This window comes from Rattus norvegicus, chromosome 7, assembly GCF_021556685.1.
Source record: "Rattus norvegicus strain SHRSP/BbbUtx chromosome 7, alternate assembly SHRSP_T2T, whole genome shotgun sequence".
Taxonomy (NCBI): Eukaryota; Metazoa; Chordata; class Mammalia; order Rodentia; family Muridae; genus Rattus; species Rattus norvegicus.
Genome location: NC_141540.1, coordinates 11748820 through 11767923, shown reverse-complemented (window position 1 = coordinate 11767923; position 19104 = coordinate 11748820). Strand labels below are relative to the sequence as shown.

General features: G+C 33.2%; 3 protein-coding genes across 9 annotated transcripts in view; all 3 read left to right on the top strand.

Moving 5' to 3' along the window:
* Positions 1–19104, top strand: part of LOC148004435 (endogenous retrovirus group K member 6 Env polyprotein-like) — a 48495-nt gene that overhangs the window by 12419 nt on the left and 16972 nt on the right. For 4 of the 7 annotated variants that reach the window (XM_087559577.1, XM_087559573.1, XM_087559574.1 and 1 more), the window contains exon 2: positions 2316–2446. The gene's annotated coding sequence lies outside the window, so the exon portion shown is untranslated. Of the gene's footprint in view, positions 1–2315; positions 2447–8240; positions 8337–19104 lie in introns of all 7 variants that reach the window. The other 3 variants (XM_087559579.1, XM_087559575.1, XM_087559578.1) reach the window with 1 other exon arrangement.
* On the top strand, positions 3929–4867 carry Or6c69 (olfactory receptor family 6 subfamily C member 69). The gene is given in 1 exon segment (NM_001000066.1): positions 3929–4867. A coding segment is annotated over 1 exon segment (939 nt).
* On the top strand, positions 14607–15545 carry Olr1057 (olfactory receptor 1057). Its single transcript, NM_001000072.1, is given in 1 exon segment — positions 14607–15545. A coding segment is annotated over 1 exon segment (939 nt).

Genomic DNA, 19104 nt, shown 5'->3' with positions numbered 1-19104 from the left:
ATTCAACATAAATAATCTGTTAGTACTTGAGTTGGTCCTCTGATGCTCCTATGTCAGAACATTAGTTTACAAGTTTATAGGGTTAGGGAGCTGGGACTGAGAAGTGGGCTTGGATCATTGAGGTAAATTAATCCATTTTTTATAGGGGTGGGTTCATTTTCACAACTCTTTCTCTCTACCTGAGTTCCTTTACTTCTCCTCCGTTACGGGTTAAAGAAGAGTGAGGCTCTTGTTGTTGGACTTCTAGATTTGGAGTGGGGCTACCAGTCTTCAGAAATATGAGCTAAAACAAAACCAGTTGCTTTATAAATTACTTGATATTGAGTAAAGGTACTGAAGGGAATCCAAGTTTACTGAAGTTTTATAAAAATAATAGTTTTTGCTTGGGTTGGTATTTTTTTTCCAAATGATTGAGCACTTATTAAGGTAACATGCATGGGGATTTTTGGAGAAATCATTTATAGTCTTTGAAGATGTATCATTTTAAACACAGTTTTTGTCTGGAGAAAACATTTGCATAGCATAAAAAGTCATATTTCCTTGGGAAATTGTGTAGTTCTCAAAATCTCACAAGAATTTTTATTCCCTTTTGACTCTTTTATTAAAGCAATAAGATCAGGAAAATTCCCAAATACCATGATTAATTCATTTGGTGGCAATCTGAGTAATGAGTAGAAAATTACTTAAAATACATAAGTAATTAAAATTATGAAATAAATTAAGTAATGAAAATTATCCCCACAGTGAGAAAAACAAACCATAGACTCACATTTAAAATCAGACTAATTCAGAGCAGATAACAGTGTCTGTGCTCAAGCCAGTATTCTGGTAAGGACCCTTAAATATAAGGACTTGGACCACTTTGTCGAAGAATCACTGCATATATATGGTATTCTCCTTATGTTCCAAGTAAATGTATGTATTTACAAGACTTTTGATAAATTGATTTTGAATTCAAAACAATGAAAACAATTGGTATTGGCTAAATTTAAATAAAATAAATTCATCCTGTCTCTACTCTAACTTAAATTTTGTTATTGTTTTTGTTTTGTTTTGTTGTAAACATCATGGTATTTTATTCAATTTTTTGAATTTTTCTCAAGCAGGATAAAAAGATGAAGGTAGACTTGATAATTTAAAAATAATTTTTTACATTAAATTGATATTCAAGATTGCTAATATAAAGGAAGTTTCATTCATAGATTCAATTTCTAGTGTAAACTTTATTTTGACATAGTACATCCAGGAATAGTTTCTGAATGTACCTGTTGAATTTCAACAAAAATATGCTCTTAAGTATGGAACATCTACTTTTTGTGTTTTAGCTGTTATTACTGTCATGAGACTATTTGTGTAAATCTGGGATCTTGGAAGGAGGTGTCTTCACAATTACCTGAATGTGAAAGGAATGTCCTACAAAAATAACATTTCCTTTCCGTCATTATTGTGGATGTACCAACTCTGCTTCTTATTCCAAAGGACATGTTGAACTCCTCTATTTCTTTTGTTTGGGCTACTTCCACTTCTTGGAGTATCTTTCCATAACCTTACAGCTATGATAAAGTCTAGATTTATTTTCCTTGAAACATCCCTGATATTATTGTAAAGTAGGTTAATTTTTCCTTGAATACCTATTCTATTGTGTACATTAGTATTAAATATTTTATCGATATTAATGCATATTTTAGAGATTGTATGTGACCTACTTGATAGTCTAAAAGAAGGTATTGTAATATAATGTCATGAAAATCATGAAAATTTAACTTATACATGTATTTGAAGATGAAGATTCCCCTAGAAAGAATTTTCTCTGGAGATAGCATTACCTTTAATTGTCATCTTAAGTATGTTATCTGTGCAAGTATCAAATATTTTGATTTCTTTCAGGGAAAGGTTAACTTTATTTTTTATAATAAAATAAAATTTAAAAGATAAAACAACCCTAACATATTGGAATTGACCAAAACAAATAGAAGGTAAAGAGGACTGGAGAAAGAACAAGAAACAGAGACTCTGTTGTTCCTACACTCAGGAATTCCATAAAAATACTACAGTTGCTATTCCAATTTATGCAGGGCCTGTGCTTGCTATTTGAGTCTCTGTGAGTTCACATAAACTGTAAACCTTGTTCTCCTCGTTTATTTCATTTCCTCTGGCTCTTACACTTTTTCTATCTCCTCTTCCTTGAGGTTCCCTGAGCTCTGCCATGAGTGATTTGATGCAGATATCTCACTTAGGTCTGAATGTTCCAAGGTCTTTATCTCTCTTCATAATGTCTGACTCTGAGTCTCTGTGTTTGTTCCAATTTGTTGCAGGAGGAAGCTTCTCTGATGATGGCTGAGGAAGGTACTGATCTGTTTCCCTGGCCCAAGTCACAATTTCATTTCTTACTACCACTGTCAAGATATACTACATAATTATCTACTTGTCAATAAGCCTTCTGGAGGTAGGTACATACTCTGTCCATGATAAGTATCAAACTTGGGACCTTATACAAGCTACAGAAGGACTGCAATTCCGATCTATGCCCTTGGTTCCTTAACATCTTTCTACCTGAGTGGTAGCCAGAGATTTTACGTTTCCTAAAACCTGTTAATTTACTCATGATATATTGTACTTTTGAAACTCAGTTCCTGCTTTGGAGACCATGCAGACCTCAAAATCATTGATGTTTTTAATATTTAGTCAAAGAAGGAAAACATATAAGAATTACTAAATGGAAAAAATGTTTATGCTTAACAGTTTCTATTACTTAATAATTTAGATTCTCTAACCTTTTATCCCCAAGTTCATGATTCATCTCTAAAAAATCTTTATCTCAGTACATTTCCATATGGCTTTCTCTTGATATTCCTGCCTCTAAAATCCAACAAAACCCACATTTCTACACTTAAATTTTTATCTTTTCTACACCAATATTCATTTCTAATACTGGTTCCATTCTCAAAACTGCCAATGCAGAAGACAAACATAATAGGTTTTTTTAACAATGGCTTTACCAGACTTGGTATTGGAATAGAGTCTATACAAAGTATAAGATACAAATATAAATCAATTGAAATGTTAGTTAAACAGCAAATGTAATATTTCCCAAGTTTCATTTAGACTCCTGATTCAAGAACACAGTAATACTAGCAGTGATAGTGTTGATATACTTCAGCTTGATTTGTTATGGTAATTGATGATAGTATATTAAACTAAGACATGAAAATGACATGTGAGTCCTGATGTGCACTGACCCATCCACCTCTCTCTCTCTCTCTCTCTCTCTCTCTCACACACACACACACACACACACACATACACACAAACGCAGAGAGAGAGAGAGAGAGAGAGAGAGAGAGAGAGAGAGAGAGAGAGAAAGAGAGAGAGAGATTATATGCAAGGGAACAGAAAGGATGAGAGGGGGGATCTGAAAATACATAGTGTTATGCTTCAAGTGACTTTAGATTTGACTGTAAACTTTTAAGATATTATTCAAGCAAAACTATTTTTTTTTTTTTTTGGAGCTGGGGACCGAACCCAGGGCCTTGCGCTTGCTAGGCAAGTGCTCTACCACTGAGCTAGCAAAACTCTTTAAGGAGAGAAAGGAAATAACATTCCAATTTTAAGGTTTCAACAAGTAAGAAAAAATAATTTTACTTCCTTTAATTTCCTCATGTGTGTTCATATAAGAAAGGAACAAATGATACCACAATATAAGTTATTCACTATTAGAATTGTAAATCAACATCTTCAATTTCTGCTGAGATAGCATGAAGCTATGAAAAACTATTTTCCAGTACAGCCCTCTTTACAGATGTTGTTCTTTTTGAAAACTGGCTTTTGAAATGTTGATGGTACTTCACCCTTACATATCATTATAGTTCTACAGCATAACCTCCTTCCTCACATTTTATTTAGACTACCTAACAGTCAGAGGGTCAAAATGAAGAACCATACAGAGGTGACAGTTTTCATCCTAGCAGGTTTGACTGATGACCCACGGTGTAAAGTTGTATTATTCATATTCCTGCTTCTTACCTATCTGCTCAGCATCACTGGCAATCTGACCATCATCACACTCACCCTGGTGGATACTCATCTGAAGACACCCATGTATTTTTTCCTTCGGAATTTTTCTTTCTTAGAATTTTCCTACACTACTACATGCATACCCAAATTGCTTCTTACTATGGCAACTGGGGACAAAACCATTTCTTATAGTAATTGTGTGACTCAAGTGTTTTTTGCTTTTCTATTTGGAGCATCAGAATTTTACTTGCTGGCAGCCATGTCCTATGACAGATATGTTGCCATCTGCAAGCCCCTGCATTACATGACCATCATGAACAATAAAGTCTGTGTGCAACTGGTTCTCAGTTGTTGGCTTGCTGGTTTTTTTGTCATCTTCCCTCCACTTGTGTTAGGCTTGAATCTTGACTTCTGTGCTTCCAACATTGTTGATCATTTCTACTGTGACACCACTCCACTCATGCAGCTTTCCTGCACAGACACACAGCTCCTGGAGACAATGGGATTTGTCTCAGCTTTGGTAACTCTCTTACTCACATTGTTTATGGTGATCATATCCTACACCCACATTGCTATTACAATAATAAAAATTCCTTCACCTGAACAAAGGAAGAAGGCTTTCTCTACATGCTCTTCTCACATGATTGTGATATCCCTTTCCTATGGCAGCTGCATCTTCATGTACCTTAAACCATCAGTCAAGCAGAGAGTATCTATTTCCAAGGGAATTTCTGTGCTCAATACCTCAGTGGCTCCACTTCTGAATCCTTTTATCTATACCTTGAGAAATCAGCAAGTGAAAAAAGCATTTCTAAATACAATACACAGGATTGCATTGTTCTTAAAGAAATGACTGTTTTATTCAAATATATAGAGGAAATGAAGAACAGAAATTCATATTACATCAGCAGAATTTTAAAGAGGACTTCCCCATTTTGACTTTTTTTCTTTATACCATACATCATTTCAAGCTACCTGTTCAGTGAAATTCTTTGACACAAGTATGAAAAATTCTTTTACTTTCCAATACAGATACTTAAATTACTCATTCTCTTAAACATTGAAGGATTTGAATATACATTTTTCAATGTCTCTGTAGATTTTAGAATTCAGGATGTGACTTTCAATAAGACTCCGTACTAGAATGCCTGCACAGAAAGCTGAAAACCTGAGTGTGATTCCTTAATTCTACCAAAACTAACATATTTTAGTTTTAAATTTTAGTCATAATTTTAAAAAAAGGTTTCAGATTATATTTTATGAATGTATAATGCTTAGTTAATTATATTGCCATATCTTTATGACCATATACAAAGAAGGTAAAATAATAACTTGTATTTTGCCAATTCAGTGGGTATTTTACTTAAGAGACTATTATCCTAGCTCCTTTCCAACACTTTTGATGCTCACAGAATAGAAAAAAATATTACAAGTTGCCAAACTTTCATTTAAAAAATCACTTATTTTCTTTATGGTTGATATTTTAAAGTAGATTTTATTGTTTTTAAGAGCAGATATGTTTAGAAATGAAATGTATGTATGCATGTATGTATATGTATATGTGTGCATTTTGAAACCTAAATTCTGTTTGTTTGATGTAAAATATTCTTTAAGTTTACTGGAAAGTATTTTTGAATATTCACTAACTATAAACAATGCTGAAGTAGCCATGTTGGTGAGGATGAATGGATACAGGTTCTGACATTTTTGGGAGGAACAGTCTTATATTAAACTTCCATTTCCTCTGATCCTTACAAACACTTTGCCTTGAGCCTTAAGTATAGCAGTTTTTTTTTTAAATAGATATATATAGTGGGACTGGCACCACAATTCTGGATTTTGATCTACCATATTTTTCTGCAAATATTTCTGCATATTGAAAAGATATTTCCTTTAAAAGGATCAAGTGAGTGTAAAGACAAATATTTAGAAGTCTGAACAACATGACTACCTAAACATAACCTGAATAAGGAAAATACCACTAGACATGCTAACATTGAAATAAGAAAATTCATGTTGCCTCACCACAAACAAAAAAGTACAGCAACTAAGGAGTGCTGAGATGTGGAGAAATCATCTTCTCTGATGAAAAGCATATTAATTGGTTAGCCAATATCAAACTTTCATTCTTGAAAAAATATGTATGTGTATGTACGTATAACTAAGCAGGTTGTATTTTATGCCATTAGGAATATATGTAGATGATGTATTTATATATGTATATGTATATGATGTATATATCTATATGACATACATGTAAAGAAATAGAGACTGTAACTGTGAAAGCATGTAAAGGATCTATATGGGAGTAGAAAATGGAAGGCATAATTGATATGATTATATTATAGTTTCAAATATATAAAAGAAAGAATGCTAACTCAAGGTATTTACTAGTTTTACACATTTTAAACAAAACAGGATTATAATACTCACCCATTCATCTTTTTTCCTCCAAACCCTCCCATTTGTTTTCTCATTCTCCTTTTAGTATACTATTATAACATATGCATATATGTGCACAATTAGATGACTACAACTGCTGAAATTGCTTATCTCTTGTACATAACACACCTGTATGTAATGTATATTTACAGAATGGCACATATAAAAACATCTTTGTATGTTGATATAAATTCCACTAATGAAACCAAGGCATTTAAAAAATAAACGTTTTTACAAAATTTTTTTGTTTGGTTTTAATTTTATTTAGATTTGTTTATATATTATATATGAGTTCACTGTAGGTGTCTTCTGACCCACCAGAAAAAGGCATCAGATCTCATTACAGATGGTTGTGAGCCACAATATGGTTGCTGGGATTAGAACTCAGGACCTCTGGAAGGGCAGTCAGCACTCTTAACCACTGAGCCATTTCTTCGGGCCTTTAATTTTGTTTAATCTTTATTTTCTTTACACTTTAGATTTTACACACACACTTGGTCCACCCTCTAACTGTTGTCCATCCCATACCTCCTCCCAACCTCCTGTCTTCACAAGGATGTCCCCACCCCTCAGCTTCCACCCCATCAGACCTCAAAACACCCTGGGGCCTCCAGTCTCTTGAGGGTTAGGTGCATCTTCTCTGACTAAACCCAGACCCAGCGCTTCTCTGCTGTATATGTTGTGAGGTCTCATAGCAACTCGTGTCTGCTGCTTGGTTGGTAGTCCAGTGTCTGAGAGATCTCAGGTGTCTAGGTTAATTGAGACTATTGGTCTTCCTACAGGTTCACCCTCCTCCTCAGCTTCTCCCACCTTTTCTGTAATTCATCCACAGGGTTCAGTAGCTTCTGTCCATTGCTTGGGTACAAATATTTACACTTGACTTTTTCAGCTTCTCTTTGGATCTTTTGGAGGGCAGTCATGATAGGTCCCTTTTTGTGAGCACTTCATAGCCTTAGTAATAGTGTCAGGCCTTGGGTCCTCCCCTTGAGCTGGATCCCAATTTGAGCCTGTCAGTGGACCTCCTTTTCCTCAGGCTCCTCTCCATTTCAGTCCCTGCAGTTCATGCATGTCCCTTTGGGTCTGAGTTACCTCACTTAGGATGCTATATTCTAGATCCATTTTTTCCTTTTTGTTATAGGTCAAATTCTATTGTAGAGTCAAAATTAATGTTCTGCATCTCAATGAGAATCTTTAAAAGTTAAGGATAATAAACATTATTTTTACAGATATTTTATTTACCAACTCTTTAATAAATATGTTGTGCTTCTCAATGTTGTATTTTTAATTTGTCAATATTTTAGTGATGTAAAACATTTTAAATTTCAGAATGTGTGAAAATGATTTGTTGCCATTAGAAAGATGGGAACTTTAATGCAAACCTAGCTGCACAGAAAAAAAACCCAGATATTTATGATTAATATTTAGAGGATATTTAAACAGTTAGAAAATCAATCCCACTTCAGGCTTATCTTGGATTCCTCAAATGTTTTATATCAAGGAACTAACTCTCATATTTTTAATACTCAAGGGTCTACTGGATATTTCTCCTTAGCAGCTTTATTTTTCTAATATATATCACATGATCATAATAGATAAGTTTGTAGATTAAAGGGAACAAATGAAAAAACAGCTATGACTTTTAAAAAGGCAAGGATAGGATATATAAGTTTGAATGGAGAAAGGGAATTAGAGATGATTTAATTATATAATAATTTTTAAACACAAAGAAACCATTCTTTTAAAGACTTCAAAATCTAACCCAATTTTTTTGTTGATACTAATAGATAAACATGCAAGCAGTGGTGCTGCTCAAAGAGATGGAGAGAACAAACACTAGATTTAGCTGTTTGGATGACAGCTGAGAGAAAAGAAAAACACAGGTCAGTGTTAGTAGAATACACATAGATGTTAAGTTTCTACCAACTAAACAAATGCCTGGGTCCCTGGCCGATTGACATCTTGTCACTCCTGCAACTGATTTCTATGGACCAGACTGTTTGGGACTTAGTTCCTAGTACTTAAGTCTTTAGGGTGCTGACATGTTCATCCCATGTTATCAAAACGAGTCTGCACAAGCTCCCCAAGACTTGGGTATAAACATGTTCACGTGTGTGTGTGTGTGTGTGTGTGTGTGTGTGTGTGTAGTGTAAATATCTGGTTCTTTGGAGACTCAGCTGTGTCATGTGATATATTTCTGAAGACTGCCAAAAATGGACATTTTGCTGAAGCAGACAATGGGTTGATCTTTTATTGACAATAGACACATGATTTCTTTTTTTTCTGACAAAAGGGCATGTGGTGTTTTCCAAGAGAAGATGCTTGAGAGGACATGTGATATTTGGAAAGGGTGTAAGTGTTACCAAACAGACAGCAGACAATGTGGTAACACTGGTTTGCCTTGCCACTCTTTACTGGTCTTTTTGGGTTTTCCTGATGCTAGTCTTCATAGAAAATGGTGTGGCATTGTTTCACCTTGTCTTCTTTGGTAATCATAGCTTGTAGTGACCTATTAGAGAAAAGTACCCCAAATAACTTCTTGTGATATTCTGGTGGTTTCTGGTTACTTTCATGAACTCCGGTCTATTGGAAGAGCCTCACGATTTCTTTTGGATGAAATGCTTTTGCTAATTAGTGAATGGTATTTGAGACTGGATGAAGTAACTGCTGCTGATTCACATGATCTTACCTGCTGAAATCTTGACAATAAATATTGGATTCGATCCCAAGAACTATTTCTAAATAGGTCCAGAACCTCCTTTGCTGTATTAACCTTTCTTTTCCACTACCTCTGATGGGTGGTGGCCTGGAAGGGAGGTTAAACCATTTAACAACTCTTATTAAAGTAAGATCCAAAAAACTAAAGCCCAAATATGCGTATGTTCTTAACAGTGTTCAACAATGAATAGCACAGGACAATCTGTGGTAGTTGGTTTTGTCCTTCCACTTACAAGGTTCTCAATCAAATTCTGGTTGTCAGAATTGGCTGAAAGTGCCATTTGTATTTGTGACTGTTACTTCTCTCTTTCTAGGTCTTTCAAAACACTGGTTGGCTAGTTCAACTGAGCTCCTTTGGCTCAAAACTCTTATGCAATCTGACAGATTCACAGTGACTTCTGCAGGTTTCACACGGAATTGCTCTGCTCAGAGAAACTGCCTCTAAATTTCAGAAACTGAACTGAACTGAACTGAGTTCAACTAATTGTACCAACTGAACTTAACTCTGCTTTCTCTCTCTCTCTCTCTCTCTCTCTCTCTCTCTCTCTCTCTCTCTCTCTCTCTTTGCTATTGAATAGTCTCTCTTTCCTGTCTGTTCTCATGAGAGTTGGGCCTGTCTTGTCTCTGACTTATTCTGTCAAGTTTTTCTCTGATCTGTCACATTGTTTGCCCCTCAACTAAACTTCATTGTTTGGGATTAAAGATGTGTACTAAAAGCAGGACTGCATTCTAGTTTCTCTATATTTTCAAAATTCAAAAAATTCTACTAATTTTCCTAGCAGGATAATGATAAAAATTAAAAAAACACCAAAGCAGTGATAAGTATCTGACAGACATTATGATAATTATTAATACTGAGTAATGTTGCATTTAGGTGTTCATAGATAATTGAAGTAATTATCCCAAATTGAACGTGGCGAGATGGCTTTGTAAATAAGTATTTCATATTCTCAAAGAGAATTTATTCCTATGTGTTGTATTCTGGTCTTACAGGCATACTGTGTTGCCACACACACACACACACACACACACACACACACACACACACACCCAAACACACACCCAAACACACACACACACACACACACACACACACACATACACATTAACTAACTAACTAACTAACTAACTCAATATTCATTTCAAAATCACAATTTGTGTAGAGTTTAATTTAACTCGTTGATATATAACAATGTACCTTTTGAGAAAACAAATAGGAGGAATGTTTCAATTACATACTCAGATATTGTTGCCTTGGTGATAGACTCACACACTGGGAATACAAGCATAGATCCTTAAAGCAATTATTCCTCAGAAGGGATTAATTTGTCATTATCTCCAAAGTAATGATTATCATAGGATTTAGTATTATTTCACACTTCCTACAGTGTTTCTACAGTGGTCCTGAAAGTATGTTTTTTTTTATTAATTTCAGTATGTATGGAGAGTAATCATACAAGTTCATGCTTGCATCCACCCATATAGGCATGTATAGAAGTCAGAGGCTAACATCAAGATGTCTTTCCCTGGTGACCTGACCTAAATTTTGAGATATGAAATCTTATTGAACCTGAAGCTCCTTGTTTTTGCTTGGCTGGTTGGCTAGAAAGTTAGATTCCAGGAACAGCATCCCTAGATTACAGGCACACTGTATCCAGCTGTTATATGGATTTTGGTGATCCAAACTCATGTTCTGATGCTTACATAGTCAGGCCACTTACCTAGTCCCCAATGTACAACTCCCAAGTCCCTAAAGTGATTATTATTAATATAGTACTTCATATCCTTATACTTGTAAAAATTAACATTTTGGAAATGATATCATGGTCCTTGATGGGCTGGTAATCACCATATAATCTAGCTTTAACTGAGTTGTAACAATCCTCCTGCCTCAACTTCTTAGGTCGGGCATTTACTTTTAAGATGAGGTCTAACTGTACAAATAATCTGAATTGAACTTGCCATCTTCATAACTCTGATGCCTAGTACATCACAATCTCCAGCTGGTAACATTTTAATTCAGTGATAAATATGAAAAGCCTATTGGTATTTTAAATTTGCTCTGTATATTTTTAAATCATTCTTTCTTTTCCTTAGGGATACTGTCTCCTTAGGTTTCTTATAAAGAGGCTATTTTACTCTTTAAGTAACAGGGACCTGGTATTATTAGCTAATTTCCAGGAGATGATTTTAGCTTTAATAATTGTTATGAAAGTGTGAGATTAAATTAGTTGTGCATACATGTCTTATCTCATGATTTCTTTGGTATTTTAAAAATGGTTAAATGAATTCCTTGCTATCTAAGGCATGAGCTGAGGTGCTTAGAGATATGGTTGAAAGTAAATATCTCTTTGAGTTTTAAACTTCACATCTTAATTTTGTGCTATTATTTAATCTGAAAATTCTTTTAATTTTCCTGTCCAAAAGATTAAATATTGTTTCAATGAGTATAATTGCTTTTTATTATAATTGTTCACATACTCAAGAAAAAAGTGATGATAATATGTTCGATTAATGGTAAGTAATATAATGACAATAATTTTCTTTAAAACATTTAAGAATAATTTATTTATAACAAAAATAAAATAAAACATCAAGTTCAGGAGGGAGAAGTTGAGGGACACTAAGGTGACATAGAAGGAGGTAGTGGTGAATAAGTGTGATCAATGTAGATTGCATAAATCCATGCGATTTCCATAGAATACAACATACTATTTAAAAAATTAAAAAAATATATAATGAAACTTAATATAAATGACTAAATCATAAACTTTGCTTTTCTTCATTGTATAAAATATTTATAACTTCTAATCAACGATATATTTATAAAATAAAAGTTATAAAGTCTGATTCAGGTACTTATATTTGAATTTCTAGGTTTTGAACCTGAAGCCACACTGGAAAATTGTAGAGAAAATTGTAATCCTCCTGTTGGCTAATTAGTGAAAAGCTAGTCATGTTAGAAGTCATTCAAACATGAAAAGTTAGAAGTTACTTTTCCCAAGAGCATCAAATATACATGTTTTAGTACATTATTTAAAAAAAGGTCCTTTGAAAATATTGATTGTGATCAATGTATTTTGAGCAAGCATAACTTTTTGAAAATTTATAATTGCCAAATTCAGTTGTTGAAAAACAAATATCTTTTTCTTATGTTTGAAAATAGTGGGATATCCACATTTGATTACAGACAGGCTAAGTTTTTTGCCTGAGAAAGAAAATGGATATATTAGGAAAAAGAAAAGTACCAAATGAAAACAAGATCCAGGAATGAGGTAATGAATTAAATCTTTCTTTGAAACTCTATTTTGGATGTAGATTCCCTGTAATTTCTTCAAGACACAAGTAAGATTCCTGCTCTCTGGATCTTGTGATTTTTTTTCCCTATTTTGGGAAATCCCCTGAGCCTTACCTATAAGGGTTGTCTTGTCTGTGTAGTCATTGGGGGCTGGACATTGCTAGGTCAGTTGTACTCAATTGTGACCAGTTGTGGTTTTCTGTGATGGCCTCAATCCACTGCAAATAGAAGCTTCTGTGATGAAAGCTCTACTTATCTGTGTATATAATGATAACATTTACATGCAGTTAATAATTATGAATGTTAGCTGTAGTAGATTCTCCTCTAAGATCCAGGACCTCCTGGGTAACTGACTAGGTTTCCAGTACCAGGCATACTTTCCTTCTTGTTGAGTAGACTGTAGGCCCAATTACAGAACTGTTGGTTGCTGCTAAGACATGAAACCCACTATTTCCTTTTTAGGAGTTTATTTCAGGTCTGGTCATTATTGATAGGTCAGATTCATAAGCCTCAATGTTTATAGGATACAGATTGCATCTCCACTACTTGGCAGTTTTCAAAACTAATAAAAGAAATGGTTACCATGAGTTTTAAAGTAAATTAGAGAGGGATAAAAAAGTTGGAAACAATATTAAAAAATTTAAATTTAAGAAAAACTTTTGTATTCACAAAGCAATAATAAAACTTCCTAAAACAGAAAATGATTTTGAATGATAAAATGTAATAAAAGAGTTGTAATATAACTTAACTAAACATTTTAATTTCAAAAAGTCAATGTAGAATATTTTGAATTCCCCTAATTTTTATTATCCTCAAGTTTACTTGAAAAAAATTTAGTAATTTTAGAAAATAATAATGAAAATTTAATCAAGATATTTTTATCTGAAACCATGACTAGATATATCAGTCAGTTATCTTACAGATATTTCATTCTAGTATAAAAATATGTGAGCTAACAACACAAGATTTGATCTTTTTCTTTGATATATATAATGTTGACAAGACTTATACTAATTATGTAATCAAACTATAGATTAAATCTACTGGGAGAATGTTTTACTTTTAAGTGTTATCAATTTTGTAGGATATCAGATTTGTGGATGTCTTAAGCACATGAAAGTTTTAGACGTTAACAAAATATACAGTTTCTAAAAAGTCCCCTGGAATTCCACTTGTGAGATAATATTAAGCACTCTTCATAAATTGCACATTTATTCATGTTTTTACACTATATTACTTAAGTAAGATCATTTCTAAAAGTATTTAAAAAAATATTTAGGGGTTGGGGATTTAGCTCAGTGGTAGAGCGCTTGCCTAGCAAGCCCAAGGCCCTGGGTTCAGTCCCCAGCTCCAAAAAAAAGAAAAAAGAAGAAAAAAAAAGAATTATTTAGCTTTAAATAATGCGATTGTATTTTAGCGTTTACTAAATGTCATAGTATATAACCGATATCTGATGCTGACATTCAAGTTTTATTTTCGTAAATATTTAATAATCTCTCTCAATTGTTTTATATTTACTTATTATTTATTTTGCATTTAAACTTAATTTCTTGATTGTATTACTCTACAAAGTTGTCTGTACGTCACAGAAAAGCTATAAGAGGTAACAAGACATATACTTCAGGATGAAAATTAAATGTTACTAATAAAACTAAAGATTTCAATTTATTATACTGACATAATTACCCTTAGGTTAAAAGACTAATAATATTAATGGAATTTTTATTCCAAATGCAAAGATATTTAATAATTTACAGATTTATACTTGGTTTCAATTAAGTCAAATTTTAAATAGAAAGTTCTCAAGTTAATAAAAAAAAGAAAAAAAAAGAAAGTAAAAATTCCTAAGCTCTTACAAGTTGCTCACATCAGTTTCCAATGGTGAGTTGAATTCTCTATTACCTTTGAATTCAGACCGGAGAACTATATTATTGTTATATAGTCACAACCATATCTCTAATATCCATGGATAATGTATTTGAAAGGGCTATGCTAAAGAATATGGATCTTGTAAGTTTTTTGTTTACTGGATATACATATACTAATGTGGATATATATATATATATATATATATATATATATATATATATATATATATATATATAATCTTTTTGTTCTTAGAACTTGACAAAGAGAAATGAAGAACCATACAAGACAGATAGAATTTATTCTTCTTGGACTGACAGATAATCCTCAGTTACAGATTGTGATTTTTGTATTTCTTTTACTAAATTACTTTCTGAGTATGATAGGGAACTTAACTATTATTGCCCTCACTCTGCTAGATCCCCTTCTCAAGACACCAATGTATTTTTTCCTCCGTAATTTCTCTTTCTTGGAAATTTTATTTACAACAACCTGCATCCCCAGATTTTTAATCACCACTGTAACCCAGGAAAAGACAATTTCCTATAATGGCTGTATTTGTCAATTATTCTTTTACATATTCTTGGGAGGCACAGAGTTTTTCTTTTTGGCTACCATGTCCTATGACCGCTATATTGCCATTTGCAAACCCTTGCACTATGCATCTATCATGAGCAGTAAAGTTTGTCATCAGCTTGTCCTAGGTTCTTGGGTAACTGGATTCCTGGTTATTTTCCCCCCACTGATTATTGGCCTTGATTTAGATTTCTGTGCTTCAGATGTCATTGACCACTTCCTTTGTGATGTTTCTCCTGTCCTACAACTGTCCTGCTCAGACACAAATTTACTAGAAGTGACTGCTTTCATCCTAGCTCTCATGACACTCATTGTCACATTAGTAATAGTCATCCTTTCTTATGCTCACATTGTCAAGACAATTACAAAATTCCCTTCTGTTCAGCAAAAGAAAAAGGCCTTTTCCACTTGTTCTTCTCACATGATTGTTGTTTCCCTCACTTATGGGAGTTGCATATTTATCTATATAAAACCTTCAGCAAATGAAAGAGTGACTTTGAGCAAAGGAATAGCTGTGCTCAACACTTCAGTTGCCCCTTTGTTGAACCCATTCATTTATACACTGAGGAATAAACAAGTAAAACAAGCCTTTGGAGCCATGTGTAGAAAAATATTTTCTGCTTCACAAAGGTAATAAAACTTACATGATTTGCCTAAAGCAGAAAAGAAATTTTAATAATGAATATCTACAATTAGTTATTTGTGTAATTTCAACTTGCCCAGTATTAGAAACTAATCTGTTGTGGTTGGGGATTTAGCTCAGTGGTAACGCGCTTGCCTATCCAATGCAAGGCCCTGGGTTTGGTCCTCAGCTCCAAAAAAAAAAAAGCCTAGAAATAGAAACTAATCCATCATGTGCATTTTTATTTTAATTTTCTTTTACACAAGATCAAAATGTCTTTCTATTGTTGAAATACATAATCTAAATTAGCTTTGATATATAAACATATAGACATAAATATAATAGGCACAAATAATTAAAAAACTGTTACTTAAAGAAACATACAGTTACATTCTTTAAAGGCCTTTGATAATTATAATTTTGTAATTATACAGGTTTATTTCTTAAAAATACCTTCATGGATTAATTCATAAAGTGATATTTTGAACAAGTTAAGAAAGCACAATTTCTGTTAATCAAAACACATAGTTCATTTATGTAATAGTTTCTCCTTGCATTGATAAAGTTTAAATTATATAGATAATAAAATATTATTTTGTACATAGAATGTTGACTGTATATTGGAGTTTTTAGGTTTGATACTAATGCTGATTGCAGTTCTTTGATCGCCAACTGCTAACCTGGATTGCAAGTGAATCTCATGAATCTCACAACCACAAAGGCCTACAGTTTCAGGGCATATGCAGGCTTGTGGCATAGAGGATAATGTTTCAGACTAGTAAATGTTCTTGCCTTACCTTGTCTCAGTGTTATATGGGATAGCTCTAGAAACAGTTTTCCATACTGATATGAAAATAGCTGTGATGTCCAAGACAAGAGGAGAGACTACAGATTGCCCTGGCTGCCTAGGCTAATGCTAAGTTGGGTTAAACCAATGTTTAATAGCTGTAACAAGAACATTTATGATTCAATAATATAATAAAATCTAAAGAACCCAAATCAGAAGATTTGGATAGTATAAAAATACAAAAATATTATTTTGAGAAGTATAATGAGAGTTAAAGATTTGAATAAATAATCCATGCAAAACAGTGATATTAGAAAGATAAGTTTCAAGTTTGTTATTTGAGAAAATGATTCAAATGATTGTGATCAAGTGATATACTTGAGGGAGACTTAGTAAGCAGGAGAGTAGAAAGTCTCAGGCTAGTGCCTTGATTTTGGTAGACAGATATATTTGCATATGTATCAAAGTGATGAATTCACTTGTATTTTAAGACATATTACATAGGAGAAGAGATTTGTTTGAAGAATATTTATTGCTTTGTTATGATGTGACTAAATTCCCCTCTTTCTAAATTTTATCTGTGTCTTCCTGATGAAGATTAGAATGTCAGATGTTTATGCATTGACACATGATAAAAGTTTGTTACTTATTTATCTGAAAGTCATTGCTACAGACTATAACATGGTCTTATGAGTTATTAGCAGTGGATAAATTGAATAAATACAGAAAATTGCAATACTTTGGTTTTAGATGAGAAATATTCAATCTATAAACTAGGAAGAAATACAGAAACAATAATAGTATATGTACATATTTGTGTATGTTTGTGCATGTGTTTGTAGTATTGCTCATGTATGTGTCATGTGCATTGTGTGTGTTTAGGTTTGTGTGTGTTTGTGCATGTATATATCTCTGGGTCTGTTGTTGTGCATTATATGTGTATGTTTGTCTGTGTATTCATGTGTATGCCTCTGTGTGTGTAGTTTGTGTATATGCCTGTCTATATGTGTTTTCGTCTGTGTGCTGATACTTGCATATATGTCTATGTATGTGAGTGTCTGTGTGGCTATTTGTGACTGTGTCTCTCATGTTTGTGGCTGTCTGTATGTATCTGTGTGGGTCTGTGTGTCAGTATCTATCTGTACATGTCTATGTGTGTGTCTATATGTGTCTTCTACATGTATGTGTGTGCTTTTCTGTATGTGTCAGTGTGTGTTCATATATGTATATATGCACTTTGAAATAGAGGCAAGACTACTTTATCAGAAAAGAAGATATCACATAATAATAGAGCAAACAATTCACTGGACCTTATCAACATCATAAATGATTAATTCAATCTGTAAAACAAATAACCTTTTATTTTTAAAACATGCTATGTGCTATTACACTGAGAGCTTAGACAGATACTACAACCTTTTAAAACATGGTTAACTTTTGCCATGGTTTAATAAAAACATTTGGTAAACCATGTAGACTCTTCCAGATATTTGGTTCTGAAGGAATGGGTAATCATCTGTCCTCAATCTAATGTAAAGTGAACTAATCATGAACATAAATAAGGAATAAAAGAAAGAATAGACAACTAAAAGAATAGGGGAAGAAGTAAGAAGTCTAATAATTACAAAAGGCAAAAGAAAAGTGACTTTGCAAAAGTGCCGTGTTTCTGGACATGTATAGAAAAGTGAAGCCCTAGGTAGATCTTTGTATTAAGTTTTCCCTGAGATGTATGGAAATGTGATCACAGGATCCCTATTACCCTTATTAAAGTCATGTCAGAGTTTAAAGATGTTTCTTTGCTTAATCTCCAGATGAGGGATCAAACCTTTGCTTTCCCTATGGTTTGATTTACCTTTGTAACTACCACAGTGAACACTGGTGTGTGTGTGTGTATGTGTAGGGTTGAGGTCAGTTATTTTATTATTTTTAGTTGAGATGCTTCCTATCACAGAGACAGATTTTGAGATATGCTTAGATATTTAAAATATTGTCTTTTCCCCATAAGGTGATGCTACACACTGTGGGAGATATTTTGATATATTGTTTAGAAAAGACTGCAATGAATTCATCTATTAATGAATGATTTGAATATAGCAATCTTAACAAGACTAAGAAAAACAATAGCATTCATTTTTTATATGAAGCCATTCAGCTTTTTGTTGCAGTTGTGCTGAAAATGTGTCTTCAAATAAGTGAAGACCATAGCTATTTAAATATTTTATGTGACTTATTTCATTATGTTTTATTTATTTGTTATTGTTAGAGTATGATGGCTAGGGATGAAATATTATTAAACATGGCTCTTGAGACAAGCAAAAGTCTAATCTTTACCAACACAACTTTGTTAGAATTTGGGCTAGTTATATGGCTCACTAGGCAAAAATGCTTTGTTTTGAAACATGATTACCTGCGTTTGGTATCAGAATCACATTTAAAGCTGGAAGGAAAGAATTGACTCCACAAATCCATCTGCAGCCTTCCCCTGCCTTCCGCACTGTTGCAACCAACATTCTGTACTAACAATAATAAATAAAATTCTAAATAATTATATGTATTTGATATCTTTTTGCAATGGAAGTGATTTTATCTTCATAATATTTTATTCTTTTAGGTATGTGTACAGGAATTTTAATCCAGCAGCATGGCTACTCTGGCAAGGGATCCCATTCAAAGAACTTGTTAGTCTGTGTGATCTGGCTTGAATTTCATACCATTAGCCTCCGTGGCCAGAATACAGACATGCCATTAGAAAACAAATTTAATCTAAACCAATATAGATAAACT